The 26,850-nt window shown below is 42.6% G+C and overlaps 1 protein-coding gene across 1 annotated transcript in view; it reads left to right on the top strand.

Moving 5' to 3' along the window:
* Positions 1 to 329: 329 nt before the first annotated feature.
* Positions 330 to 26,850, top strand: part of LRIG2 (leucine rich repeats and immunoglobulin like domains 2) — a 52,997-nt gene continuing 26,476 nt past the window's right edge. The window contains exons 1-4 of the mRNA XM_056139071.1: positions 330 to 533; positions 24,010 to 24,075; positions 26,189 to 26,263; positions 26,418 to 26,552. Of these exons, the coding sequence (XP_055995046.1) occupies positions 26,193 to 26,263; positions 26,418 to 26,552 (206 nt within the window). The 5' untranslated portion in view covers positions 330 to 533; positions 24,010 to 24,075; positions 26,189 to 26,192. The remainder of the gene's footprint in view (positions 534 to 24,009; positions 24,076 to 26,188; positions 26,264 to 26,417; positions 26,553 to 26,850) is intronic.

The following is a 26,850-nucleotide window of genomic DNA, read 5'->3' as shown; positions in this document are numbered from 1 at the left end:
CGGAGTCCCGCCCCTGACGTGCGGTGCTGCCGCACGATTGGCTGGCTGGCGTACGTGGGCACGCTGCGTGGCGGGGCGGGGCGCGCGGGGAGGGAGCCGCGTCGGAGGGGCCGGATCCGTGTGCGCTCGGCCGTCGCTGGGCCGCCGCCGCGCCGTGTCCGCCGCCTGTGCCGGTGTCCCGAGGGCCTGGGCTACGGCCGGGGCTGCGCGGGCGCGCGGCCGCTCGGCGTCTGCCCGCGCCCGCGTCTCCGGCTGCCGCTCTACTCGGCTGCGGCCGCGCCGGGCCGGGGGAAGATGGCGCCGGCGCCCCGAGGCGTCCGCGAGCCGCCGCGGTCCGCGCGTCGCCCCGGCCCGCCGCCCGGGCTGCTGCTGGCCGCGCTGGCCGCCCTGCTACTGTCGCCGCCCGCTGGGGCCGTCCCGTGCCCCGCGCGCTGCGCCTGCCGCGCCCCCCTGCTGGACTGCAGCCACGGCAAGGCGGCCGCGCCGGGCCCCGGGCCGCTGTGGACGCCGCTGCCCGCCGACACCGCCAGCCTGTGAGTAGCCGCCGGCGGGAGGGCGCTGTCCCGGCGGGCGGGAGGGCCCGGCCGGCCTGGCCTGGGCTGTCCCGGGCCCAGGCTCTGCGGCGCCTCCGCCCGGGTCCCGCTCTGGACCGGGCCGGCAGCACGCACGCCCTGCAGTGCGGAGCTCGGGCACCGCGCGCCCCCGCCCGCAGGGAGGGTCGGCGTGAGGAAGGGGAGGAGTGTCCTTTCCAGGCAAGTGGTGCCCTGATGGGTGTCGGCGCGCTTTCTTGTGGCGATCAGTCCTCTTAAGTGCGAGGAGCAAGGACGGGCCGTGGTTGGATGCAGCCTTCGGAGACTCCAGCGCCAGTGCTCAGCCCGACAGGCCGTGCCAGTGGCACCCGTAGAGCTCGTTAGTCTGAGTCAGCCCGTTGGCATTAGCACCAACCGTAGGCATTAAAGGCTGCAATTACGGGGCTTCTTAACCACTAACGCAGTTACTTCTCCGCCACTAACTGAACATTGATTGGCAGACATCTAGTAATAAGTCACGTTTATTAATTGACAGCCATCTCACTAAACGGGTGTCACAAAAGGAGTCTTAATTGCTTGGGATGTAATGAACGTGTGAGGGGATGTTTGGATGTGGTGGGAATGAGCACTGAAGTCCTGCCTGTCTCCAAGGTTAAAGTCCCTGCCTTTGCAAATAAGCTGCCATCGAGGGGAAAGAAAGCCACCTCCTATTTTCATTAGGAAAATTACAATAACTATGGTAGTAGCGTTGTTCTACAATATAATACACTTTCGTTTTTTTTATTTTTATTTTTTTTTCTGTCTTTCTTTTTTTCCTTTCTTTTTTGCTTTTCGGGTCACACCCAGCTGTGCTCAGGGGTTCTCCTGGCTCTGCACTCAGGAATTACTCCTGGCAGCGCTGGGGGGACCATATGGGATGCCTGGGATCAAACCCGGGTTGGCTGCATGCAGGGCAAATGCCTTACCCACTGTACTATGGGCTCCCTTTTTGTGTTCTGCTACTGACACTCGTACCTGAGTCTGGTTCTGTTGATGCAGATAAAGTGTTCCTATCGATATGTGCTATGGTCAGAATGCAACCTAGCACCTTGCATTCTGTCTTGGTTATTCAGAAAGTTCCTTTATCGAAGAAATTCTTGGAACAGGTAGAGTAAATCAGGTACAGGTTTTAAAACAGCCCAACTTCAGATGGCAGTTATTGCAGTGAATAAGACCTTTTTTAAAAGAACTTTCGTTGGTAGGTAACCGGTAGTATTAGTTTGATTTAGGTTTATTTTGCATTTGAGTTTTGTTTAATCAAGACAAATTTTCAAAAGTCAAATGAACTTTCAAAATATTTAAAGTCCTCTAATGAAATTGACATTTTCCATTAATGTAAATACCTGGAAAGCAGTTTTGTTTGTAATTAGACGCGTGATTGATGGAAGTCCTACATCCAGAAAAACTCTCCGATTCAAAAGGGATTGGGGGGCTGGAAACATAGTACAGGGGGTAGGGCACTTGTCTTGCATGTGACTGACTCAGGTTTGATCCTGGGTACCCTGCTTGGTCCCCCAAGCCCTCCCAGGAGTGATCCTTGAGCACAGAGCTAGGAGTAAGCCTCGAGTACTCATGGGTGTTGCCCCAAACCTAAATAAATAAAATAAATAGGGGCCGGAGTGATAGTACAGTGTGGGTAGGGCACTTGCCTTGTATGCGGCCAACTGGGTTTGGTCCTTGGCATCCTGTATGATCCTCCATGCACTGCCAGGAGTAATTCCTGCTTGCAGAGCCAGGAATAAGCCCTGAGCACCACTGGGTGTGACTTAAAAAGCAAAGAAAAAAAGAAAAGAAACAAAAGAGCTGTTGAATTGGAGCTGTTGAAGCTGAGAACTATGACATTCTTAAGCAGTTGCCTTGCTTTTAGCCATAGTTCTCTTCCTCTGTTCTTGGCACAGACCTCCTGTAACCCTCATCATTTCCTGTGACTTATCACACAGGGAAGGGGTTCATATGGTACAGCATATGGCTGTTGTTCATTTGCAGGGCTGTCAGTTTGATCTGTAGTGCTCCCAGTCCTCTCAGCACTGCTGGTCTTAGGGCCACTCCTGTGACTGGCCCGAACACCGTCAGGCTGAGGATCTTTGGAGTGGTTCTAGGACCTTAAGCTGTTTTTGTGGGTCGCACAGGAAACAGCTGTTAGTCTAATATTTGGTCTGGGACTCATTCTTGTTGCCAAGCTCCCCAAGTTCCTTGGATTATCCTGGGAAATATATCTGCCTTGATTTAATGGGGTGACTTGGTGGACTAGCTTTGAGATTGGGGTGGGCCTCCAGAAGGACCAAACCATGATTTGGTCCCAACCATTATCTTAGAAGAGGAGAAAGGCTGAAGAAATTTCAGGTGTGGGATTCAGAGAACATCTGGGTTGAAGAGCTGCACTTGAGCTTGTGGGCATAAGCTGCTGCCCGGGGCCCTTCAGATCTCACCCCAAGTCTCTTTCTCTGGTTGTTCATCAGTGTTCTCTGTGATGTAGTAAACCTGAGTGGTTTCCCTGGGTGCTGTTGGCTCTAGCAGGTGACTGGATCAAAGCAGTGTATTATGGGATCCTCTGTCAAACAGAAGTTTGTGAGTAACAAGGGAATATATTACATGTCACTGGTGTCCGAAGGGGTGGGGAGAATAGTCTTACAGAACTGAGCCTTTTGCCTGTGAAGTCTCCAGTAACAGCACAGAGTATCACAGTTGAATTACAGGACACACTGCTGGAGCTGGAGAACTGTTAATGTAGAGGAAAATCCTCCACATCCGCACATCAAGAGGGGGAAAAATTTGCTTCAGAACCACCTTCTGCTAGGTCCATCAGCATTTGTCTTTGTAAGATGCAGTTTTAGCAAGAACCATAGATCAGTTTCCCAAGAAGCCCTTCATACCCATTTATTCTTAGTACCAATGAAGATCCTTCTTCTCCACCGTCCCCCAGGTAATCACTTTCTCTTTCCTTTGGCAAGAACATAGTTAGGTCTTTTTTGCAGACTCGCCCCAGCCCACTCCCCATTCCCCTGATGGTTGCTCTTCATACTTTTTATGCAGCAGTCTAACCATTCCTTGGCTCTAAATTCCCACTCACGCATGCAGTTGAGTTTGTTTTCCCCTCTGCAGAACTTTGGTGTTGGAATCCCTAAACCTGTCAGAACAGTGCTCACCTCTCCTACTGGGATCTCCCTCACCATTCCTGACTAGCATCATTGCAAACTCTCCCTTTAATAGTTCATGGTGCCACAGTTTTGTTAGGATCAGATTTATCACTGACTCTTGGACCTCTCGCCCAGGTCCATTAAGTTCATACCTTGAAACCTTTTTTTTGGGGGGGGGGGTCACTCCCGGCGATGCTTAGTGGTTACTCCTGGCTCTGAACTCAGGAATTACTCCTGGCCGAGCTCGGGGGACCATATGGATGCTGGGAGTCAAATCCGGCTCAGCCGCGTGCAAGGCAGACAGACACCCTACCCGCTATGCTATCGCTCCAGCCCCTTACCTTGAAACCTTTTATCTTCACTCCTGACTGATTGGGGAACCGTTGGTGAGTCTGACTCCTGGGCCACAGTTACAGAAGGATGTCTGTAAAAACTGGTAGGGATATGTTTGAATTTTTTTTTTTTTTTTTTCCAATTTAGGAGTACTACTATTTTTCCGCCATTGATTGAGCTGATCGAATTGGGCAGGAACTCATTACTTTTTTTTAATTAAAAAATTTTTTAATTGAATATCTGTGAGATAGACCATTACAAAGCTGTTCATAATTGGGTTTCAGTCATACAATGATCCAGCACCCATCCCTTCCCCAGTGTATATCTCCCACCACCATTTTCCCCTGTTTCTCTACCACCATCCCTCAACCCCCAACCTCCCTCTATGGGAGGCACTTTCCTTCTTGCTCTCTCTCCTTTTCATTTTGTGCATTATGGTTTGCAGTACAGGTGCTAAGAGGTCATGGTGTTTGTTCAGAGCTCTGTAGCGCTGTCCTCCCGTTCATCGATTTGCTCGAGAGGGCCCAGTAACGTCTCCATTGTGAGACTTGTTGTTACTGTGTTTGGCATATTGAATATGTCATGGGTAGCTTGCCGGGCTTTGCCGTGCGGGCGAGATACTCTCGGTAGCTTGCTAGGCTCTCCAAGAGGGACGGAGGAATCGAACCTGGGCCGGCCGGGTACAAGGCAAATGCCTTACCGCTGTGCTATTGGAAGAGGCTGTCACTGCCCTCCCATTGTTCATTGATTTGCTCGAGTGGGCCCAGAAACATTGTTAGACTTGTTACTGTGTTTGGCATATCGAATTCCTCACGGGGAGCTTGCCAGGCTTTGCCGTGCGGGCGAGATACTCTCGGTAGCTTGCTGGGCTCTCTGAGAGGGGCGGGGGAATCGAACTCGGGTCGGCCATGTTGGCTGCGTGCAAGGCAAACGCCCTACCCGCTGTGCTATCACTCTAGCCCATTGGAAGAGGCAGGTCATAAAAATCTTTGTCATTGGTAGTTCCCAGCTGAATCCTTAAAAAACAATTTCCTTCCTACCCCACAGGATACAGGAACATTGTGAAGGCGTGTTTGTAGGGCTGGGATGATGTGGGAGCTGAGAGCAGGGCAGAAACTGGGGAATCGAGTTGATTCAAGTAGTAGCTCCAACATGGGAGCTCCTGGTGCCTGAGAGACTATTCTTAGTTTCCCTGTAGCTATTTGGTGGAGCAAGGGTTTGTTCAGGGCATTTAGTATTTTTATTGGATGGTAGAGCTGGAGTAGCTTTTCAGTTGGGTGTCCGCTTTGGGGTATGGATGGGACTGCAGAGGCTTCTAGAAGTACAGGGAGGTTGGGGGGGGGGGGGGAGTAGTTCATCCTGACCCTGAGAAAGCCTGGAGATTTCAGTCACAAAACCTGCATACTCAGATTTTCAGCAGATTATATCTTGGTGAGGTTGGTTCTGAGATGGTGGCAGGGATATTTTGGGTTGTAGAAGCAAGCGGCTGTCAGGGACTCTGCTTGGACAGGCACCAGGCCAACCGCCCCCCTCTGGTTTACCCTGGTCTGTTCTGCTGTGCGCAGGTCCGAGGTTAACAGTGGCTTTTGATCTCTTTCGAGGTTTATGGATCTCAGAAATAAGGCCAATAAATGAGCTTGTATAGCTTAACTGGAGGTGGTTTGTGGGTGTGGCTCCCACATACCTAACTTTTGGTCATTTAATTTATTAGTAAACTTGGTCCCAAGTTGTTCGGGTTTGGCCAAAGACACAGCAGCAATTTGGGGTATCGGGAAGCCTGAAGGCACTATGGGGTCAGGGATCAAAGGGTGCTGATGCACTTGCCCCACAGGTACAGGTTGACCTGCTGGTATCAGCATATTCCCGCGTGTTTGAATTCTTGTATTCCCCCCTTACCCCGGGGTGGTGGTGCTTAGGCCAGACTTGGTGGTGCTCAGAGTCCAGGACGTTCACTCCTGGTGGTGCTTGGAGGACCATCTGCAGTGCTGGGATCCAAGTAGGGTTGACCACATGCAGGACGAGCACCTTATGCCCTTTGCTGTTGTTGTGGCCTATATATATATGTGTGTGTGTGTGTATGTATGTATGTATATATGTATATATATGCATACATCTTATTTTATCTTTGTCACTGTGATTTACAATTTTATGATACTGTCAGTGGTAGTGATTCATGCATATATTATTCCAATACCACCTGCCACCAGGGCTTGCATCCCTCCCCTATTGTCTTGGGGATTTCTTCCTCACCCCTGGCCCCCTCCCCCCCCACCTCACCATTCCTACCTCACTTTCCATGTTTTAATTCTTAAGAATCTGTGCCTACATCAGAATATGGTTTGTAGTCCCATTAGATCAGAGGAGGCATTAACCCCAGATTTCTTTGTTTTTAAGAAGGTTCTGGGGTTTGAAAGATAATGTGCTTTTTATGGTTAGTGCCTGTCACTCCATATTGTCCCTCAGACCCCGCTAGACCCCTGAGCACAGAGACAGGAGAAAGCTCTGAGCACCACCGAGAGTGGCCCCCTAAATTAAAAACAAAGCAAAACAAAACACCCAAACAACAAAGAAATGTGGTCTTTGAAAATACTTACTTGGCTATAAATCTTTTTCTTCCTAACTTTTTAATTTTGGTGTATCTTTAAATTTAAAGCTCTGCTTCGTCCTCTTCCTCTTCCATTTTTTAAAAAAAAAAAGAGCACTGCTTACTCACTCCTTGCACTGAAAATCCTTTTCAGGCTCTCTTGTGACATGAGCCAATTAAAAAACTTCTCTCCTAGGACATTCTCACCTGACTTCCACTACCTTCTTGAATGGTGTTGACCTTGTTCTTTACCAGTTGTGTTTACTTCTCTCTTTGTTGGAGTAGTTTTGTTGAAAGTCATGTGGCACCTTCTGACCTCTGGGAAACTTGTGAGCCCCCAGACTGGATTCTGTGGGCTCTGCTCTGCCGTTGCTGTTCTCCAGGCTGCAGTCTTCTCAGGTCTCTCAAGGCCTCTGCGGTAATCCACCGGTTTCCCTCTCTCCACATCAGTTCTCTTGAACCTCAAGTCTTTTAAAGTCGCTTGAATGTTGAGCCAACTGGACCTCCCCCGTTGGAGATTTTCAAAAGAGCTTAAGAGACTGAAAGGAAAAATGGAGCTAGACGGAAGCTTTGACCAGCTGCAGCACTTCAGAGGACGCAGGCAGTCGCTGCAAGTCACCTTGTTCAGGCACTTGTGGGATAAAAAAGTCTTGAAGTTCTCCTTTATAAAACTGGTAGGAAGGTAATCTTGTGCCCTTTGCCAGAAGCCCAGTTCAAATAAAAAGAAAGTGGAGACTAGATGGGTTATATTAACCAGTGGACTTGCACTGCTATGTTTTGCTAATTCGTGGCTAAAATTTTTGAGTGAAAGCATCTGTTTGATCTGTCTGTATGTGGTGTATGCTTTATATATGCTTGTTATGGTTGTGTGAGATTTTTTTGACTGTAGGTGGTATTATCAGATTAATTTATTAAAACCTCTTAATAGAGATTTAGAGATATATGAGCACTTAAGTATTCCTGAAGTTCTTAGGAAAAGATGAATCCCTGTAGTGTCTAGTTCATGTGATACAGGATAACTTTTTTTGTAAATAGAGCTAATTTGAAAATTGTTGATAAGAAAGAGTATGCCATAGAGGAAGGGGGAGGGGGGTGATGGGGGGCAGGATACTGGAGACATTGGTGGTGGAAAATGCACACTGGTAGAGGGATGGATTTTCAATCACTGTATGACTGAAACTCAAACATGATGGTTTTGTAACTGTATCTCAGTGATCTAATAAAAAAATAACAAAATTAAAAAAAGAAAAAAAAGAAAATTGTTGATAAAATAAGAATGTCATCAGTTACCATCATTAAATATAACAGACGTATTTTTTGGTTTTGAGACCACACCCAGCTGTGTTCAAGACTTGTTCCTGACTCTGCTCATTAACCATTCCTGGCAGTGCCCAGGGGACTTTAGTGCTGGGGATTTGATTGTGGGTTGACAGCATACAGGACAAAATGCCTTAACTTCTGTACTATCTCTTTGGTCCCAGATTTGAATTTGTGACCATACACTCGTATGGCAAGTGCTTTTACACTATTCCACTGATCCTGTGTGTATTTTTCCTTCCTAGGTTTACTAGTAAAATCAGCTTGCATTATCTCTACTAGATGTTTAATATTAAAAAAGCTATGAATCCAGGGGCTGGAGTGATAGCACGGCGGGTAGGGCATTTGCCTTGCACGCAGCCGACCCGGGTTCGATTTCCCAGCACCCCGAGCACTGCCAGGAGTGATTCCTGAGTGCAGAGCCAGGAGTAACTCCTGTGCATCGTCGGGTATGACCCAAAAAGCAAAAAAAAAGAAAAAAAGAAAAAAAAGCTATGAATCCAAACAGAATAAAGTGTGCAGTAGAAATTAATTGCTTGGATGTATGTCAAACATGGCAGTAAAAAGGGGTGGAAGGGCTGGAGAGATAATACTAAGGGTAAGGTGCTTGTCTTGCACACAACCAGGCTGGGTTCCACCCCTGGCACTGCATACAGCACCCTCCTACCCCCAGCCCTGCCAGGAGTGATCCTTGAAAACACAGGAGTAAGCCCTGAGCACTACTGGGTGTGGTGGTGCTCACCCAGCAAGGGTAGGAGGAGGAAATCTATGTAGTTTAGCCTTTTGAAAGACTTTCACTTTTATAATACTTGCCTAACATTCATCTGTTGTAAAAATAGTTAAGGAAATACTTTGATTTTATGTCTGTCTAAAATGAAAATCTAGTTCATTCTGAGATAAGTTACTGAGACATAACTGAACTTGTTTGGGCAGTACTCACGGCTAAGTTTGGGCAGTAGTCAGGACTTACTACTGCCTGTACTCAGTGATCATTCCTGGTGACGCTCAAAGGCAAAAAGGTAATCTATGGGGTCAGGGATCAAAGAGGTTGACCAGTTGCATGGCAAGTGCCTTGCCCCCTGTACATGCTCTCTGGTCTCTGCATTTTGTTTTTATGTAGAATAAAGTTGAAGAGGGCCAGAGAGGTAACAGGCTGGAGCTGATGCCTTGCTTTTGTCCCTTGTCCTGAACTCTCTACCTCCAGAAGTGATCCCTGAGATCCAGGCTGGGAGTAGCTTCTGAGTACTGCAGGGCCTGGCCTGAAACTCACCAACCAAAAAAGAAGCTGAAGTTATTGAGATCTTGGTAATCATGTCCTTTGTCAAACTGAAAAATTGTACTATGAGTCAACTTAAGCCTCTAGAAATTGTGAAATGTGATATTTATAAATTTTACCAATCTGCAGCAGAATACTGGTGACAGACTACAACTGACAGACAAAACTATTTCTTAGTTTCTCTATAAAGAAAAGATTACTAATAGTTAGAAATTGTAATTACTCCTAGCTTACTAATGGTTAGAAATTGTAATTACTCCTAGCTCTGTTCTTAGGGAACATATGTGATGCCAGGGATCCAGCCTTGGCTGCCTGCAAGGCAAGCTAAGTTTAAAGCCCCTGTACTGTTTTTTGACTCCAAATATGTGTGAGTGTGTGTGTGTGTGTGTGTGTATTTTTTATAGGGGCCACAGTCTGGTCCCAGTAGGGCCACACTTGTTGGAGCTGGATGTGGACAGTACTAGAATCTAACTCAGCTTCAAGACCTTGTCTACAATTTAGGTTTTCTTTAACAAACATAACTGCCAGAATGACAGCTAGAAAAACTAGTGATTAGCAGTTTCAAAGTTAAACCATTAATGAAATGTGGTATGAATAAATTTGTAAGCAAATGCTTAATTTTGTATTTCTTGTCTACAGTTGTATTTAACATACCTAATTCGCAGTCATTGTGGCTTGCCTTGTATGAATAAATTTGTAAGCAAATGCTTAATTTTGTATTTCTTGTCTACAGTTGTATTTAACATACCTAATTCACAGTCATTGTGGCTTGCCTTGCTTATCTCACATCTTGCTTGCATAAGCAAAATCTTGGCAGGTTGCAGCAGGAAGTGTCCAGCCAAACCTAAGCATAAGTATGCTTATTTGGGGAGATATTAATGACTTGGTGCCAGGTTAAACTATGTGGGTATTTAAAAAATGATGGATTACATTAGTAATGAGAAACCCAACTAATGCTTGGCTTTGATTAGATCTTCCTTCTTGCCAATAATGTCAGTGATTTAACCATTGGTTTTTGATACTCTTCTAAAATTCTTTACAACCCCTTATTTTAAGTTTCATTTTAGGCACAGTGGTTTACAGTACTTCTGGGGGGTTGGGTCACACCTGGAGGTGCTCAGGGCTTTCTCCTGACTTTCAGGGATCATTCCTGGTGAGCTTAGGGGACCACTCTATGGGTTGCCAGGGATCAAGCTGGGTGGACCATGTGCAAGGCAAACACCCTACCTTCTGTACTTTGACTTCAGGCCTAGTAGCTTTTGTTCTAATTGATGCACTGGTATTTTTTTTCCTAAGTGGGGAAGGGGAAAAACCATTAATTATGCAGTGTTGCCTCCTCTTGCCACACCTCTTACCTGCATAAACCTCTTCTTAAAGGGGGTTAAGCCTAGTCTGTCTTACATAGGAGGTTGGGGATAAGAGGTTTGAAGTTCCTGATGAGCTAAATACTGGGGTTGCTGATGGGGCTCATGGAACCCCTCTATCCTCTCAGTATTTCTTCATTAGTTTTATTTTTTTTCTCTTGTCTAGTGTTATAATTAAAACCCCCTCAACTATCTATCTCTCTGACCTTCCTTTTCTGTAAAACACATCCACCCACCCACTCATACACACACACACCGTACATACTCATACTTTGTATTATGTATAATTATATTCTTTATACTGCAGAAATTTCGATTGAAGGGAAATAAGTTAACCAGTTTCATTCTGAAATATTTAGATTTTTTAAAATTTTGTAATTATAATCTAGATTTTTAAAAAATTTTGTAATTGTATTATTACTTTTAATTTCTTGGTAGATATCTTCTCATAATTAGGTGAATAAACATGTATATAGGAGGCCAGAGAAACAGCATAGTGGGTATGGATCCCATATGGGCCCCCAGCATCTCACCAAGTACCTCCAGGAGTAGTTTCTAAATGCAGAGCCAAGAATAACTCCTGAGCATTGCAGGGTTTTGCCTCCTTCCCCAAACCCCCTCCCCCACACCAGTAATAATAATAACACCTTATAGATCCCAGGTCTTTTGTTTTTGGCTACACCCAGAGGTGCTCAGTGGCTGTTCTCAGTTCTGTTCTCCTGGTTGGTTCGTGCTCCTGGCTGGACAGTAGGGTATGTGCAAGGCTAGTGCCTTAACCCTGTGTTCTTTCTGGCCCCAAACATGGAGATTCTTAGAAGTATTGCTGGCTTATTCTAAAATACCAAATCTTGTGATAATAGTATACTTCAGTAATTGACCAAATCTTTGTTATTTAACATCTTTTTCGTAAAATTGGAATTTAGAAGATGCAGTATTTACTACCTTTATAGGAGAGTCGTTTAAAATAATTAAGATTTTATCTTGGAAAGTTTATTATTTCTGAATATGCATAACTATTTATCCAGCATTAAATGGAATGGAAACCGCGATGGAAATCATCTAGAATAATTAGTTGGAAAAAGATGAGAATCAATTAGTTTTGTGATTTATTACCTAATGATTTTGAGTATTCTTGGAATAAATATATATATACACATGTTCTTTAAAAATGTGTATATATATATTATACTCAACGGAGGAGGGACTGGGGTAATAGTACAAGGGCTGGAGCACAGCTTTGCATGTTGGAGGTCTGAGTTTGATCCCTTGTACAGTATAGTCCTGTAGATAACACTAGGGACCCAGATGTCCCAACTCCCCCCCCCCCCGCCAAAATAAAAGAACAAATAAAAACTGGACAAGAGCATACGATACTTGCCATGCATGTGGCTAACCCATTTGATCCTCAACATCACATTTAGTTCCCCTAGCCCTTTCAGGAGTAATCCCGGCGCACAGAGCCAGGAATAAGTCCTGAGTACTGCCAGATGTTGCCTCAAGCCCTGATTCCTCCAAATTGGAAAAAAAAAAAGCAAACAAAAATTAAAAACAGGAAAAGGAGTTTGTGTTGGACCATTGCATTTCATATCAGATGCTTTATAACTTAGTATTTGCTCAGCAGCCATGCGTTTATTAGCATTTTATGTATGTTCTTTCAATATGAACAGTCTAATGGGGTTGGTTCTTGAATTCTCATTTAACTGTAAAGGAGACTGGAATTAGATGAGGCTAAATGATTTACCCAAGTAAATGATTTACCCAGTACTGGGCATGAAAAAAAAATTATTGAATGTAATTAAAATTCATATTTCCTATTATTGATTTCTCCAATGAAACAATATTTTCAATTCTTCAGAACCCATGGAAGGAAAATTAAACATGCCTCTTCTAGAAATGAATATGCATATATTCATATCTCTTGCTTTTATATAAAATAATGTGTTGCATGTTAAAAGTAAGTAGTGCAAATTATGCATAGCTAATAGCGTTATGCTTCACACTATAATAAAAAAATTTTGTGTGTGTGTCAAAGGTATTTTATCCAGTATCTCCAGCCATCTTAAGTTCAGCCAAAAAGAAAAATGCTTTACAAAATCATTTTTTTCTGGAAGGGAGCCACTCAGGGCTCTAACACTGCCGGCTTATCCAGCTCTAACCGTTGATAAGAAACAATGAACTAGGATGAGTAATTATTAATAGCACTCTTATAGAAAAGCTAATGGTTCCCAAAAGGAGTAACTTTTTAAAAATGGAGGAAAAAAATGGAGGTACTGGGATTTACAATCCTGTTAACTACACTTTTCATGTATACATCATTACATCACCACACCCATTGCCAGAATGCCCACTTCCCCCCAGCAGTGTTCCACAGGCATCTCCCCCCAACCACTCCACCACCAGGGAAGCTTAATTATGTGGACAAGAATCTCAGTTTTGCTCCTTTTGACCATTTATTCCTTTTCTGTGTTTCTTTATATCAAAAAGTCATTTGATTTTAAGCTGTTGGTGGTAAATGAGAAACAAACCTAAAAGGAGACTCTTAGGAGTTGTTTTGGAATTCCTGTTTTTATTTTATTCCAGGAATACTCAATCATTAGCATGATAAATCACAATACTATAATTGATTCTGTTCCTTTTCTAACTAAATTATTCTAGATGATTTCCATTGGGCTATTGGGGTTTCTATTCCATTTATGCTGGCTAAATAGGTGAAGCATTGGTGTATCACTTTTATTAGTTATTTTGCTATTGTCAGGGTCGTAGTTGGCCTCTGGGTGCATATTCTTAAAAAAGATGACAGTGACTCAGTGGTATTCATATGGGACTGGGCGGAAGAAACCCTCTGCACCCCCGTGACTGCAGTGCTTCGCTATTAGCTCGCAGAGCTTGATTCTCATCCTCAAACTGTTGTGGTGTCATTTACGTGTACAACCTATAAATTATTTACACCCTGATGGTACTAAAGACCACATTAATGGCACCTCTGGCTCCTCATGATATCAGGAACTTTAATAATTCATCATTTATTACAGCTCTATCCCTGTAGATTAGCATGAGTGGGAGCTGAGTTTACAGTACTAAAATAAGGGCTTTCCTGAGACTTAATCTCCAATCATAATGTCCATAAACTTTCAGATATAGTAGTGTTCAAAAATAAAGATTAATTTTAAATGTTATAAAACTAGACTTTGGGCTGGAGAAATAGCACAGTGGGCAAGGCGTTTTGCCTTGCCCGCTGCCCACCTGGGTTCGATTCCTCCGCCCTCCTGGAGAGCCCAGCAAACTGCGGAGAATATCTCGCCCACACAGCAAACTCTCCATGATGTATTCGATATGCCAAAAACAGTAACAACAAGTCTAGACGTTACTGGTGCCCGCTCGAGCAAATCGATGAACACTGGGAGGACATTGCTACAGTGCTACATAAAACTAGACTTTAGTTATATTGATTAAGCTTTCAATTAAGTATATTTTAGAGATATTACAAGCGGAGGGCATCTTCTAAGACAGTTCTCCATCTTAGGAGTTTTAGTTGAAAAATAAATCCCCACACAAACTAATAGTAAATTATGCAAACTAAGTTTAATTAATGATTGGCCCTTGGGGGAATAATAAGAGACTTTAAAGAATGATTAAAATTCTTAACCTTTTAACAGTGAAGTTGGAAAGGCATGCTTATGGGACTAAGAATGTATCTCCACTCCCATATGCACATGTGCTATGGTTAAATTCCAGATTGAAATTTAAGTATAAAGGAAAGCTAATTTACTGTGAATTTAGATTTCTAGTGAAGGAAAATAATGGAGTCGATATTGAATTTAAGTTTATAGTTTTGGAAAACTGTGTAGTATATATGTCTCTAAAAAAACAAAAAGGATTGCTCAGGTCAACAGTATTATTAACCATAACATTAACTCCTTTCCCTTGCTGATTTATTTTTGCTTGTGCCCAGGATCAAATCCAGATCCTCACATGTGCAGTTTGAGTGCTCTAGTATAGCTCCATCCCTCCCAGTTGCGGCTGCTCCTGTTTATCCGTGGCTGCTGTGATGTGATGGGTAACCACGGATACCTGTCTTCTTGCCTGTGCTCACCAGGAGTCACACCTCAGGTTGCAGGGCTCCAAGTGCAGTCCTTTGGTTGGGTGCATGTGTGGGCTCACCAGGGTTGACACTGTTGGCACATGTGTCATGCATGTGTTTCACATGTGCTTGCCGACTTTGCACTCTGCAGCTGTGGTATTCCCCTCCTCCTGCTGCTTGATGCCCTGGATCTCAGAGCCACTGGGTCAGAGAGCAGAAGCTCCTGCACTGGGCCGGGTGCGGATGTCATGAAGATTTCAGTGTGGTCATACTCTTCAGGGCAGCTGCCCAGTCCCTGCCCTCTTCCTCTGGGCCTCACTTTCCATTTCTTTGTGTCTTCTTTTAACAGGGCCAGCACTACATTTAACAGTACTCTGCTTCTTTTATTGGTGTCATATTATTTTTCATAATTGGACTAGAGATATAGTACAGCAAGTAAGGCTGTTCTGGATCCAGTCCCTGAACCCTGTCAGGAATAGTAAGCCCTGAGCACAGCTAGATGTGTTAAAAAAAAAAATAAAATAAATCATAGTAGCAATGGGTCTCATGTTTTATTTTATACTTGACTTTAGAAGAAAAGTTTTTAGTTTCGGGGCTGGGGAGAGTTTAATGGGCTTGGGCATATACTTTGGGCATATGGGTGGCCCAAGTTCCTTCTCCTGTATCCCATGGTACCTGGAGAATGGTCAGGAGTGACACCTGAGCACAGAGCCACGAGTTGCTCCCAAACACCACTTGGTTATTGCTCTGCTGCCCCCCTACAAAAAGAATAAGGAGGCTTCATTTTTTCCCCCCATTATGTTCCTGTGGGTTTATCTTTTATGGCCTTTATTATGTTTGGTTTTCCTCTCCCATTGCCTTTGTCACATCGGACTGAGGTGCTCCCACTCTAGGTGTGGTGCCCAAACACATCTGGTTGTGGTGTTATGGGTATGAGGGGGGAATGGTTGCTGAGAAGAGGCTCACATGTACTTGCCATTTTATGGCTTGGACTTCATGACCTTTAGTGGGTTGAGGTATGTTCTTTCCATCTTTTTTTACCAAGATGTTTTGTATCGGAAGTGGATGTTGGATCTTGTCAGGTGCTTTCTCTGTTGACACAGTTGAATGGTGATTTTTCTTCCCTTTACCTGGTGTTTTGACAAATGACAAGACTGCCACTGATTGTATTCTACGGTGGTGCACCTTTGCGAATGTGTTTCTGCTTACTTTGGTGTCCTCACTTTTTTAAAATTCCATTCAATGTGGATTTATTACAGAAAGGTATGGAAAGTTTATATGTGCAATTCTGGTGATCTGTGAGGCTCTTTTAAAGTACAAAGCTTGAAGACAGCCTTATTCTTGAGTGGCTTCAAAGTCTTTCAAGAATTTCTTGTGTTCCATTAAAAAGCCTTGAAGTTCTTCAAAGATAGAGAAGTTCTTTAAAAAAAAAAAGGCTCCATCTTAGTAGAGACACTGGACAGTTTTCACTGATATCAAATACAGAGTGGTTTTTACCATATATAAATTGAGTTTTATTTGATTGCTTGTGATTTCTTTAATAATGTTTTTAAGAGTGATTATCTGGTCATCATTTACAGTTTATGAGTGAACTCTCGGGATAAATACAGTTGAGTTTTGCTGCCAGAAGAATAAGGTCTTAAAAGACATGATGAGCTTTGTTGTAATGAAATGAAAGCCCTTAATCTGTAAAGCTGGGGTGGGAATGGGCGTTTAAATTTCAGTAAGCATAGAATGAGAATGAAATCATACCCATGCTACCTTGCTGTGCAAATGTTAGTTCTCTGTTTATTAGTATGCTGGTTGGGGGCAGGTTGTGAATAGCTCGACTCAGTTAGCAGAGCTACGTTTCTCCTGGAGATGAAGCACCACAAAATATACTCCTTTCATTTCTGTGAAACTGTTTGCTCTTAAGTAGTAAGTTGAATTGGGAGAAAATATATGAATATAAGATTTTTAGCAGACTTTTTTGGTTTTTTTTTTTTTTTGGGGGGGGGCATACCCAGCAGTCCTCAGTGTTTCCTGGTGGGGCTCAGGGGCCATACAGGTTCCAGGGATTGAACCTGGCTTGTCGGCATGCAAGACAAGCACCATTCCCACTGTACTGTTGCTCTGGTCCCTGAATATTAAGATTTTGATGTGGAATAAATTTATGCTCTCATCTCGTTTCCCAGCATGCCCCTTTATTCATGCATACTCTGGGTATCTTGGTTATCTTGGCTTTTATGCTGTTGAGGAGAATCTGGGAGATAGTTCATAGGATTGGAGTGTGTGCTTTTTTTTTTCTTTTATGGGTCACACCCACCAATGCTCAGGGGTTACTTCTAGCTCTGCATTCAGGAATTACTCCTGGCAGTGCTTGGCGGGGGACCATATGGGTTGCTGAGAATTAGAACTCAGGTTGGCTGCGTGCAAGGCAAACACCCTTCCTGCTGTGCTATTGCTCTGGCCCCTGGAGTGTGTGCTTTACATGCAGAAAGCTGGAGTTTGATCCCTGGTACGTCATGGCACCTGGGCACCACCATGTGGCCACCCAAGATAAAAATATAATTATTGATATTATCATATGATTTTTATCTTTTCTTTTGTTGATGTGGTGGATCATGTTGATTGATTTCCTAGTGTTAAACCAGCCTTGCATCCCCGGGATGAATCCTACTTGGTCATGGTGTATGATCTTTTTGATGAGTAGTTGAATTCTATTTGCTAGTATTTTGTTGAGAATCTTCGCATCGGTGTTCATCAGGGATATCGGCCTGTAGTTTTCTTTTCTTGTGATATCTTTGTTTCCTTTTGGTATTAGAGAGATATGGGCTTCATAGAAACTGTTTGGGAGAGTTTCCGTTTTTTCAGTTTCCTGAAAGAGCTTGAGAAGGACTGGCAGCAGGTCCTCTTTAAATGTTTGGAAAAATTCGCTAGTGAATCCATCTGGGCCCGGGCTTTTGTTTTTGGGAAGGCTTTTGATTGCAGTTTCTATTTTGTTGATGTTAATAGGTCTATTCAGATACTCCAGGTCTTCTTGATTCAGCTTTGGGAGCTTATAGGAGTCCAGGAATTTGTCCATTTCTTCTAGGTTCTCTTGGTTCGTGGCATACAGACTTTCAAAGTAGTCTCTGATGATCTTTTGGATTTCTTTGGTTTCTGTTGTGATATCCCCCTTCTCATTTCTGATTCGGTTTATTAGGGTTCTCTCTCTCTGTTTCTTTGTGAGTGTTGCGAGTGGTTTATCTATCTTGTTTATTCTCTCGAAGTACCAGCTCTTGGTTTCATTGATCTTTCGGATTGTTTCTTTGGTTTCCATGTCATTGATTTCTGCTCTAAGTTTTATGATCTCTTTCCTTCTTCCTGATTTAGGTTCTTTCTGTTGATCCTTTTCTAAGGACTTGAGCTGTGAGGTCAAGTTGTTTATGTGCACCATTTCTACAGACCTAAGATATGCTTGCAGAGCTATAAATTTTCCCCTTAATACAGCTTTCGCTGCATCCCATAGGTTCTGGTAGCTCGTGTCTTCATTCTCATTTGTTTCCAGGTATCTTTTGATTTCGTCCTTGACTTCGTTCCTGACCCATTATTGTTCAGCATCGAGTTGTTTAATTTCCAGGTGTTTGATTTGGTTCTCCGTGTCTGTGTGTGATTCACTTCTATCCTCAGTGCATCATGGTCTGAAAAGATGGCTGATACTATTTCTATTCTGCACCTCAAAAGAAACAGTGAACAAAATACAAAGACAGTCAACTGAATGGGAAAGGATATTCGCCAGCTACACATCTGATAAGGGGTTAATTTCAAGGATATACAAAATACTGGTTCAACTCCAGAAAAAGAGAACATTCAACCCCATCAAAAAATGGGGAGATGAAATGAATAGAAACTTTGACAAAGAAGAAATCCGAATGGCTAAAAGACACATGAGAAAATGTTCCACATCATTAATCATCAGGGAGATGCAGATCAAAACCACAATGAGGTATCACCTCACACCACAGAGACTGGCCCATATCCACAAGAACAAAAGCAACCGGTGCTGGCGCGGATGTGGTGAGAAAGGGACTCTCCTTCACTGTTGGTGGGAATGCCGACTGGTTCAGCCCTTCTGGAAAGCAGTATGGATGATTCTCAAAAAACTAGAAATTGAGCTCCCATTTGACCCAGCAATACCACTCCTGGGAATATATCCCAGAGAGGCAAAAAAGTATAGCCGAAGTGACATCTGTAATTGTCTGTTTATTGCAGCACTCTTTACAATAGCCAGAATCTGGAAAAAACCTGAGTGCCCGAGAACAGATGACTGGTTGAAGAAACTCTGGCACATTTACACAATGGAGTACTATGTAGCTGTTAGGAAAGACGAAGTCATGAAGTTTACATACAAGTGGTACTACATGGAAAGTATCATGTTAAGCGAAATGACTCAGAAAGAAAGGGATAGACATAGAAAGATTGCATTCATCTGGGGAACATAAAGTAACAAAATAGGAAACTAACACCCAAGTATGGCAGAGATTAGTACCAGAAATTTTACTCAATGACCCGGAGGACAACCACACATGTTAGGGGAAGGGGGAGCTCAGAAAGAGAAGGGAACACCAAATGAAGGGTGTTGGGAGGATCCGCCCATGATGGGAGAGCATGCTGAGGGTAGACTGTCGACCAAGCATGATTGCCACTCAGTGCCTCTTTTGCTGACCATGGCACTCAAAAGGAGAGAGAGAGGGAAATGCCCTGCCACAGAGGCAGGGTGGGATAGGGGCTGGGGGGGGAGGGGATGCTGGGATCTGAGGTGGTGGGAAATGCGCACTGGTGGAGGGATGGGTGTTTGATCATTGTATAATTGAAACCCAAGCACAAAAATGTGTAAGTCTACAACTGTACCTCATGGTGCCTCACTATTAAAAAATAAATAAATAAATAAATAAATAAATTTAAATTAAAAAATATAATTAGACAGTTGGGGAAAATTGATTTTTACCCTCATTTAGTTATACTATATAAACAAATATTTAAAGATTATACAGATGAACAGAGAATCTAGCTGAGAACACATTGTTCAGTTGTGCTTGAGACATCTTGAAAGTCCTCATGCACCTGTCACTGAGCAGTGTGGTGCTGCAAGATGAAGTCATTGGTAGTGTTGTGGTGGTGAGTCCCTCCCTATTGCTGGCCATTTTGTGATTTATATCTTTTGGTAGACAGTTTGTGTGGGCTGGATTCCACCTCACCCTTGTAAAGATGCCAGGAAGCATCAAAGTGAATGTTTTTTAGCCTATTTAAATATTTAGACTCCTGGCTAATTTCAGTGAGATCCCTACTGTAGACAATAAACTCCTTGCTAGAAGTGAGATGGAATTTCAAATTCATGGCTTCCTTATTACCTGTGTGGTTTTGGATTGACAAATAAGTCATCTTGGCCTCTTTCTGTGCTAGAAAAGAGAAGGCTATAGAAAACTATTTGCTTCAGGGGCTGAAGCTATAGTACAGCAGGTAGGGTGCTTGCCTCGCGCGCTGCTGATGGGTTGATCCTGGGTACCTCCTTTGGTCTCCTGAGTCCCACCAGGAGTGATTCCTGAGTACAGAGCCAGGAGTAAGCCTTTAGCAACACTGGGTGTGGCCCCCAAACCAAAAAAAAAATGTATTTAGCTTCATTAAGTTGTGTTAGACATAGGAAGTTAAAACATAGAAAATGAAAAGAATCGTGTCTTTGTACTTAAGGGTTAAGCCCCACCCCACCATCATCATCAACTACAGCATATTTCCTTCCCTGAAGCCAGGTTGCTGTCAAGTTCTAATAATGATTTTCACAGTCTCGGGGCTGGAGCCATAGCACAGTGGGTAGGGTGCTTGCCTTGTATGCTGCTGACCCAGGTTCGATTCCCAGCACCCCATATGGTCCCCTGAGCACTGCCAGGAGTACTTCCTGAATGCATGAGCTAGGAGTAACCCCTGTGCATCGCTGGATGTGACCCAAAAAGCCAAAAAACCCACACAAAACAATGATTCTTACAGTCTTGAATTTTGAAATTTTAAATTATAAATTCAAATTCACATTCATAGTGTTATATACTCTCAGTAGCTTGCTCGGCTCTGAGAGGGATGGAGGAATAGCATAGTGGGTAGGGCATTTGCCTTGCATGCCACTGACCCTGGTTCGATTCCTCCATCCCTCTTGGAGAGCCTGGCAAGCTACCGAGAGCATCCCGCTTGCACTGTTTGCACAGCAGAACCTGACAAGCTCCCCGAGGCATATTTGATATGCCAAAAACAGTAACAAGTCTCACAGTGGAGACGTTACTGATGCCTGCTCGAGCAAATCAATGAACAATGGGAGGACAGTGCAGTGCTACACAGTGTAATATAGTGTATGTTGGTTATATTTAAAAGTACTTATTTTGAAAGTGTATGGAATATATCACTGAATGGATTGAAGAGACTCTTTATAATCTTGCTATGGAATGATCTATAAAAACTGTTAAAAATTTACTGTATAAAACTATGGGAGGGGTGCTTAGGAAGTGATTTCATTTCCTTTGTTGTTATTGGAGGGAGAAATTGACTAAATGGACACAGTTGGGAAACCTTTTGGACTTTGCTGATTGAGCCCAGTGAATGTGTATGCATTGAAAGACGTCTCAAATGGAACAGTAAAATAGCTATTTTGAAATTAACAAAATTTTTTACTTTAAATTTTTTTTAATTGAATCACTATGAGATACACAGTTAGAAAGTTGTTTATCATTGGGTTTCAGTCATAGAATGTTCCAATACCCATTCCTTCACCAGTGTGCGTTTCCTACCACCAATGTCCCTAGTTTCCCTCCCACTACCACCCCATCCCTCACACTGTCCCACCATACTTCAATGGCAGGCACTTCCTCCCCTCTTTTTCTTTCCTCTCCCTACCTCCTTCCATCCCTCCCTCCCATTCTCTCTCTCTTTCTTCCTCCCTCCTTCCTTCTTTCTGGGCATTATGGCTTGCAAAACAGGTACTGACAGATTATTATGCATTTCCCTTTACCTACTTTCAGCACTCAGTTCTTGTCCAGTGATGATTTCCAGCTATCATTGTTACAGTGGTCCCTTCCTTCTCTCTCCTAATTGCCTAATTGCCTTTCTCCTCCCACCTCCCCCCACCTTTGTGGCAAACTACCATCTGTGGACCTGTTTCAGTTGACCATGGCTGTTAGTTTCATATTACTTTAAAAAATATATATATATCCCGCAGATGAGTGCAGTCACTCTGTGTCTGTCTCTCTCCTTTTTGTTTCATTTAATTCAGCATGATTCATTTCATTCTCCATATCCATCCATTTGTAAGCAAATTTCATAACTTCGTTTTACCTGGTGACCACTTAGTATTCCATTGTGTAGATCTACCTTAGTTTCTATATCCAGTCATCTGTTTTCAGGCGTTCAGATTGTTTCTAGTTTCTGGCTATTGTGAATAGTACGACAATGAATATAGAGGTGCAGATGGCATTTCTGCTGTGATTTTGAGCTCCCAGAGTATATTTCTAGAAGTGCTATTGCTGGATCATATGGAAGCTCAATTTCTAATTTTTCTGAGGAGTGACCATATTGTTTTCCAAAAAGACTGGACAAGTCAACATTTCCACCAACAATGAATGAGATTTCCTTTCTCCCCACATCCATGCCAGCACTGGTTGTTCTTGTTCTTTTGGATGTGTGTCAGTCTCTGGTGTGAAACCTCATTGTTGTGTTGATTTGCATATCCCTGATTATTAGTGATATAGAATGTTTTTTCTTGTGCCTTTTGGCCATTTGTATTTCTTCTTTGAGGAGGTTTCTGTTCATTTCTTCTCCCCATTTTTGATAGGGTTGGATTTTTTGTTTTCTTGTGATGTTTTGCCAGTGCCTTATATATCTTGGATATTAACCCCTTGTCAGATGGGTATTGAGTAAATAATATTTCTCATTCTGTGGACTGTCATCCTATCTTGGTCACTCTTTTGAGATGCAGAACTTCTTTTTTTTTTTTTTTTCCCCTTTATTTTATTTTATTTTTTTTAAAGTTGTAGATTTACAATTTTTTGTGCTTTGGTTTCAATTATACAATGATCAGATACCCATCCCTCCACCAGTGCCCATTTTCCACCACCATGGATAATATCCCTCCCACCCCCATCCCCCCATCCCCCCTGCCTCTGTGGCAGGGCAATCCCCTGTGTTCTCTCTCTCCTTTTGGGTGTTGTGGTCGAGATGCAGAACTTCTTAGTTTAATGTAGTCCCATTTGTTTTTATCGTTGCTTCCATTTTCTTGGCCAGTGGTGTTGCATCTTTGAAGATGCCATTAATTTCAGTGTCAATGAAAGTTCTGCCTACATTTTCTTCCATGCATCTTATGGAGTCAGGTCTGATATTGAGGTCTTTAATCCATTTTTATTTGACTTTTGTGCCTTGTGTTAGAGGTTTGAGTTCATTTTTTTGATGTTTTGCATGTAGCTGTCCAGTTTTCCCAGCTCCACTTGTTGAAGAGGTTTTTCTTGCTCCACTTATTGAAGAGGCTTTCGTCGCTCTGCTTCGTATTTCTTGCTCCTTTATCAAAGATTAACTGATCACATATATGAGAGTGTGTGCCAGCATATTCAGCTCTATTCCATTGGTTTGCAGGACTGTCTTTCTTCCAATATCATGTTGTTTTAATTAATATTGCTTTGCTTCATAGTACAGTTTGGAGTTGGGGAAGGTTATGCCCCCCTTCTTCTTTTTCCCAAGGATTGCTTTAGCTATTTGTTGAGGGGTTACTGTTCTGTATGAATTTCAGGAGGGATCTAGTTCTTTAAAAATTTTATCCTTATAGGGATTGTGTTGAATCTGTATAATGCTTTGGGAGAGTACTGCTATTTTGACCATGTTAATTCACCCAATCCATGAGCAGGGGATGCGTCTCTATTTCCTTGTGTCCTCTTTTATTTCTTGAAGTAGCATTTTGTAGTTTTCTTGGTCCTAGTCCTTTTCCTCTTTAATTAAGCTGATTCTGAGGTAGTTAAGTTTTGAGGAACAGGATTTTTAACAATACCTCTTTTTCTCCTTCATTATTTGCATATAGGAAAGTCATGAACTTTTGGGTTTTGTTTTCGTAACCTGCCACTCTGTTATACAAATTTATTGTTTTTAGGAGCTTTTTTGTAGAGATTTTAGGATTTTCTAAGTACAGTCTCATGTCCTCTGCAAATAGTGTTTACTCATCTTTTAAAAACTTTTTTTGGTCTATGCCGTAAATTGTATTTGATAGGGTTTATGGTATTCCTTTTTTAGGTTAGTTTTTATATTTTCCTTTTTTAAGTCTGTTTCCTAACACTGCACTCAGAATGGTATTTTCTTCTTCTTTAGGGATTTGAGTTATAACTGGTTGTCTTATTGGAACATCAGCTTGGAATCTCAGACGTTACAAGAAGTGTAAGTTCTTTTTATTTACTTAAAGTTATATTTCTAAAAGTGATTTCAATGAAGTATGAATGAGAACATTATTTTTTATGCTTAATTTTTTAAGAATATGATTAAAAATGGAAGGTAAAGTTTTAAGTTATTTTAATTGCTTAAAAATCTTATCTCTTGCTTGCCAGAGTGTTTTCCTTATAACTATCCGTGATTTGATTCCTGGCACCCTGTATGGTCCACTGAGACTGCCAGGAATGATCCCTGAACACAGAGCTAGGAGTAAGCCCTGAGCACTGCTGGATGTGGTCCAAGCCACCCCTCTCCCCCCAAAGAAAACCCCCAAAATTATCTTAACTCTTTAATATTGTTCCTATCACAGAATCAAGGAATTTTCCCATTGGGTTAGTGCTTTTAAGCAAACTGTGTAGAAATATACTTTCTGGGACCAAAATTAAGATCTCTCCCCACTTCAGAATCATTGTTTATTTGTTTGGTTTTGCCAAAGTTTTAGCCAGCATCTGAAATGAATCACTGTAATTAAATTTTCTACTTAACTGAAGTAGAAAAAAATGAAGTTTTTCTTCGTTAATGTCATATCATGATGGTGCAGATGTATAACTATTGAGATATTCTAGGCCTGTTTGTCGTTATGTTAAACACCCTCTAAGGTCCTCAAATTTCCTCCCTGTTTTTCATTTCTAGCTAGCTTGGTAATTTTTTTGTCCTGTCATTGTCCCTGCATTCTCTCCTTTCCTTTCCCATATTGAGTGCTTTTGATATCAGAACCATTGCCCTCATTAGTGGAGAGCAGGCCCTGAGAAAAAGCCTGACGAGGCTGCATTGGCAGAACCTTTCATTGCCTGTTCTTTATTCCTTTGGGTTGGTGTCTTGGAGGCCTGTTACTTACAATTGCTATTCTGGATTTTATTTTGCTGTAGTTATCTGATGATTGGGGCTGGAGCGATAGCACAGCAGGTAGGGCGCTTGCCTTGCATGTGGCCGACCCAGGTTTGATTCCTCTGCCCCTCTCGGAGAGCCCAACAAGCTACCAAGAGTATCTCGCCTGCATGGCAAAGCCTGGCAAGCTACCCCTGACGTTTTTGATATGCTTTGATATGCCAAAAACAGTAACGAGTCTCACAATTTGTTGTGAGATGTTACTGGTGCCCGCGTGAGCAAATTGATGAGCAACGGGAGGACAGTGCTACAGTGCTATCTGATGATTGAAACCAGGTTATTGAAACATGTTGTGTTAGATTTGCTTACTGAAACATTAGAGACAGTTTGCTTTAAAAAGATCTGTGCTATAAAATTAATTATAGGTTTAATCTCTGAATGGGCAGATTAATTTTAATATGTGGTCTGAAGCAACCCTCCCTAACTTTGAATAATATATATAACTTGATTCACTAATGTTTTATTATAAACATACATGTAAAGATCTGGTTGGATTGTTCTTTGTTTGAGAAGAATTTGTATTAGGTCTTGTAAATAAAACTTTTCACAGGGTCTTGTTGGGATTAAAAATATTTAATGTGGGCCAGAGAGATAGTACAGGAGCTAAGGCTGAGACTGTTTTCTCCTGAGCACTGCCAAGGGTGATTCCTGAGTATAAAGCTGGGAATAAGCACTGCGCACAGCCAGGTGTGGTTCCCCCACTGAAATGAACAAATGTGAAAAATGCTTATTAATATTTCTAATGGTAACAGTTGAAGATACAAGCTATGAAAAACATTTGTAATTAAGCCATCTTGTACCTTTGTTTAATTCATTCTAAATCATAAAGGTAAAGGTAAAGGCCCTCCCGTTGATCGTCGATTTGCTCGAGCGGGCCCAGTAACATCTCCATTGGAGACTTTGTTGTTACTGTGTCTGGCATATCGAATACTCTCAGTAGCTTGCCGGGCTCTCCGAGAGGGGCGGAGGAATCGAACTCGGGTCGGCCATGTTGGCCGCTTGTAAGGCGAACGCCCTACCCACTGTGCTATCGCTACAGCCCATTCTAAATCATAGGTATTTTTAAAAAATTTGACATCTTTTAGGAATATGTATTAGACAGAAGTCAGAACTTCAGGACTAACTCTCTCTCATTTCCCCCAATTGAACCATGAAATCTGTTTTCTCTATCTAGAAAAATGAATCACAACGAGCTGACAGAAATTCCGTATTTTGGAGAAGCAACCCTTAATATTACTCAACTGTCATTGTAAGTAAATAATGATGTTAAGATTTATTTAAATAATAAGGTTACGTAGTTCTGTATTGATGTAGCCTTTATTGTTGATCCTAATTATTTAATGTACTTGTGTCCTGGGATAGGTCACTGGGAATTGTGCTTCAATATAATCTTTCTTTTGTAGAGTTCATAATACAATTTCAGAAATAAATGCAGAGGCGTTCCAATTTTATACTGCTCTTGAGAGTTTAGACCTCAGTACAAATATAATATCAGAAATCAAGACATCTTCATTTCCTCGAATGCAGCTTAAATACCTGTGAGTAACATAGAGTTTAAACCAAATTTACTTTAAATACATGCTTTATATTCAGTAATCCATGTTATTTTATTTATTTATTTATTGTCTATACCCAGTGGGCTAGAGCGATAGCACAGCGGGTAGGGCGTTTGCCTTGCTTGCAACCAACCCAGGTTCGATTTTTCCGCCCCTCTTGCAGAGTCCAGCAAGCTATCGAGAGTATCTCGCCCGCACGGCAAAGCCTGGCAAGCTACCCAGGATGTATTCGCTATGCCAAACGCAGTAACAAGTCTCACAATGTTACTGGGCCCGCTCG

This window comes from Sorex fumeus, unplaced genomic scaffold (assembly GCF_029834395.1).
Source record: "Sorex fumeus unplaced genomic scaffold, SorFum_2.1 ptg000131l, whole genome shotgun sequence".
Classification (NCBI taxonomy): Eukaryota; Metazoa; Chordata; class Mammalia; order Eulipotyphla; family Soricidae; genus Sorex; species Sorex fumeus.
The sequence above is the reverse complement of the archived record's forward strand: the minus strand, read 5'-3'. Positions and strand labels throughout refer to the sequence as shown.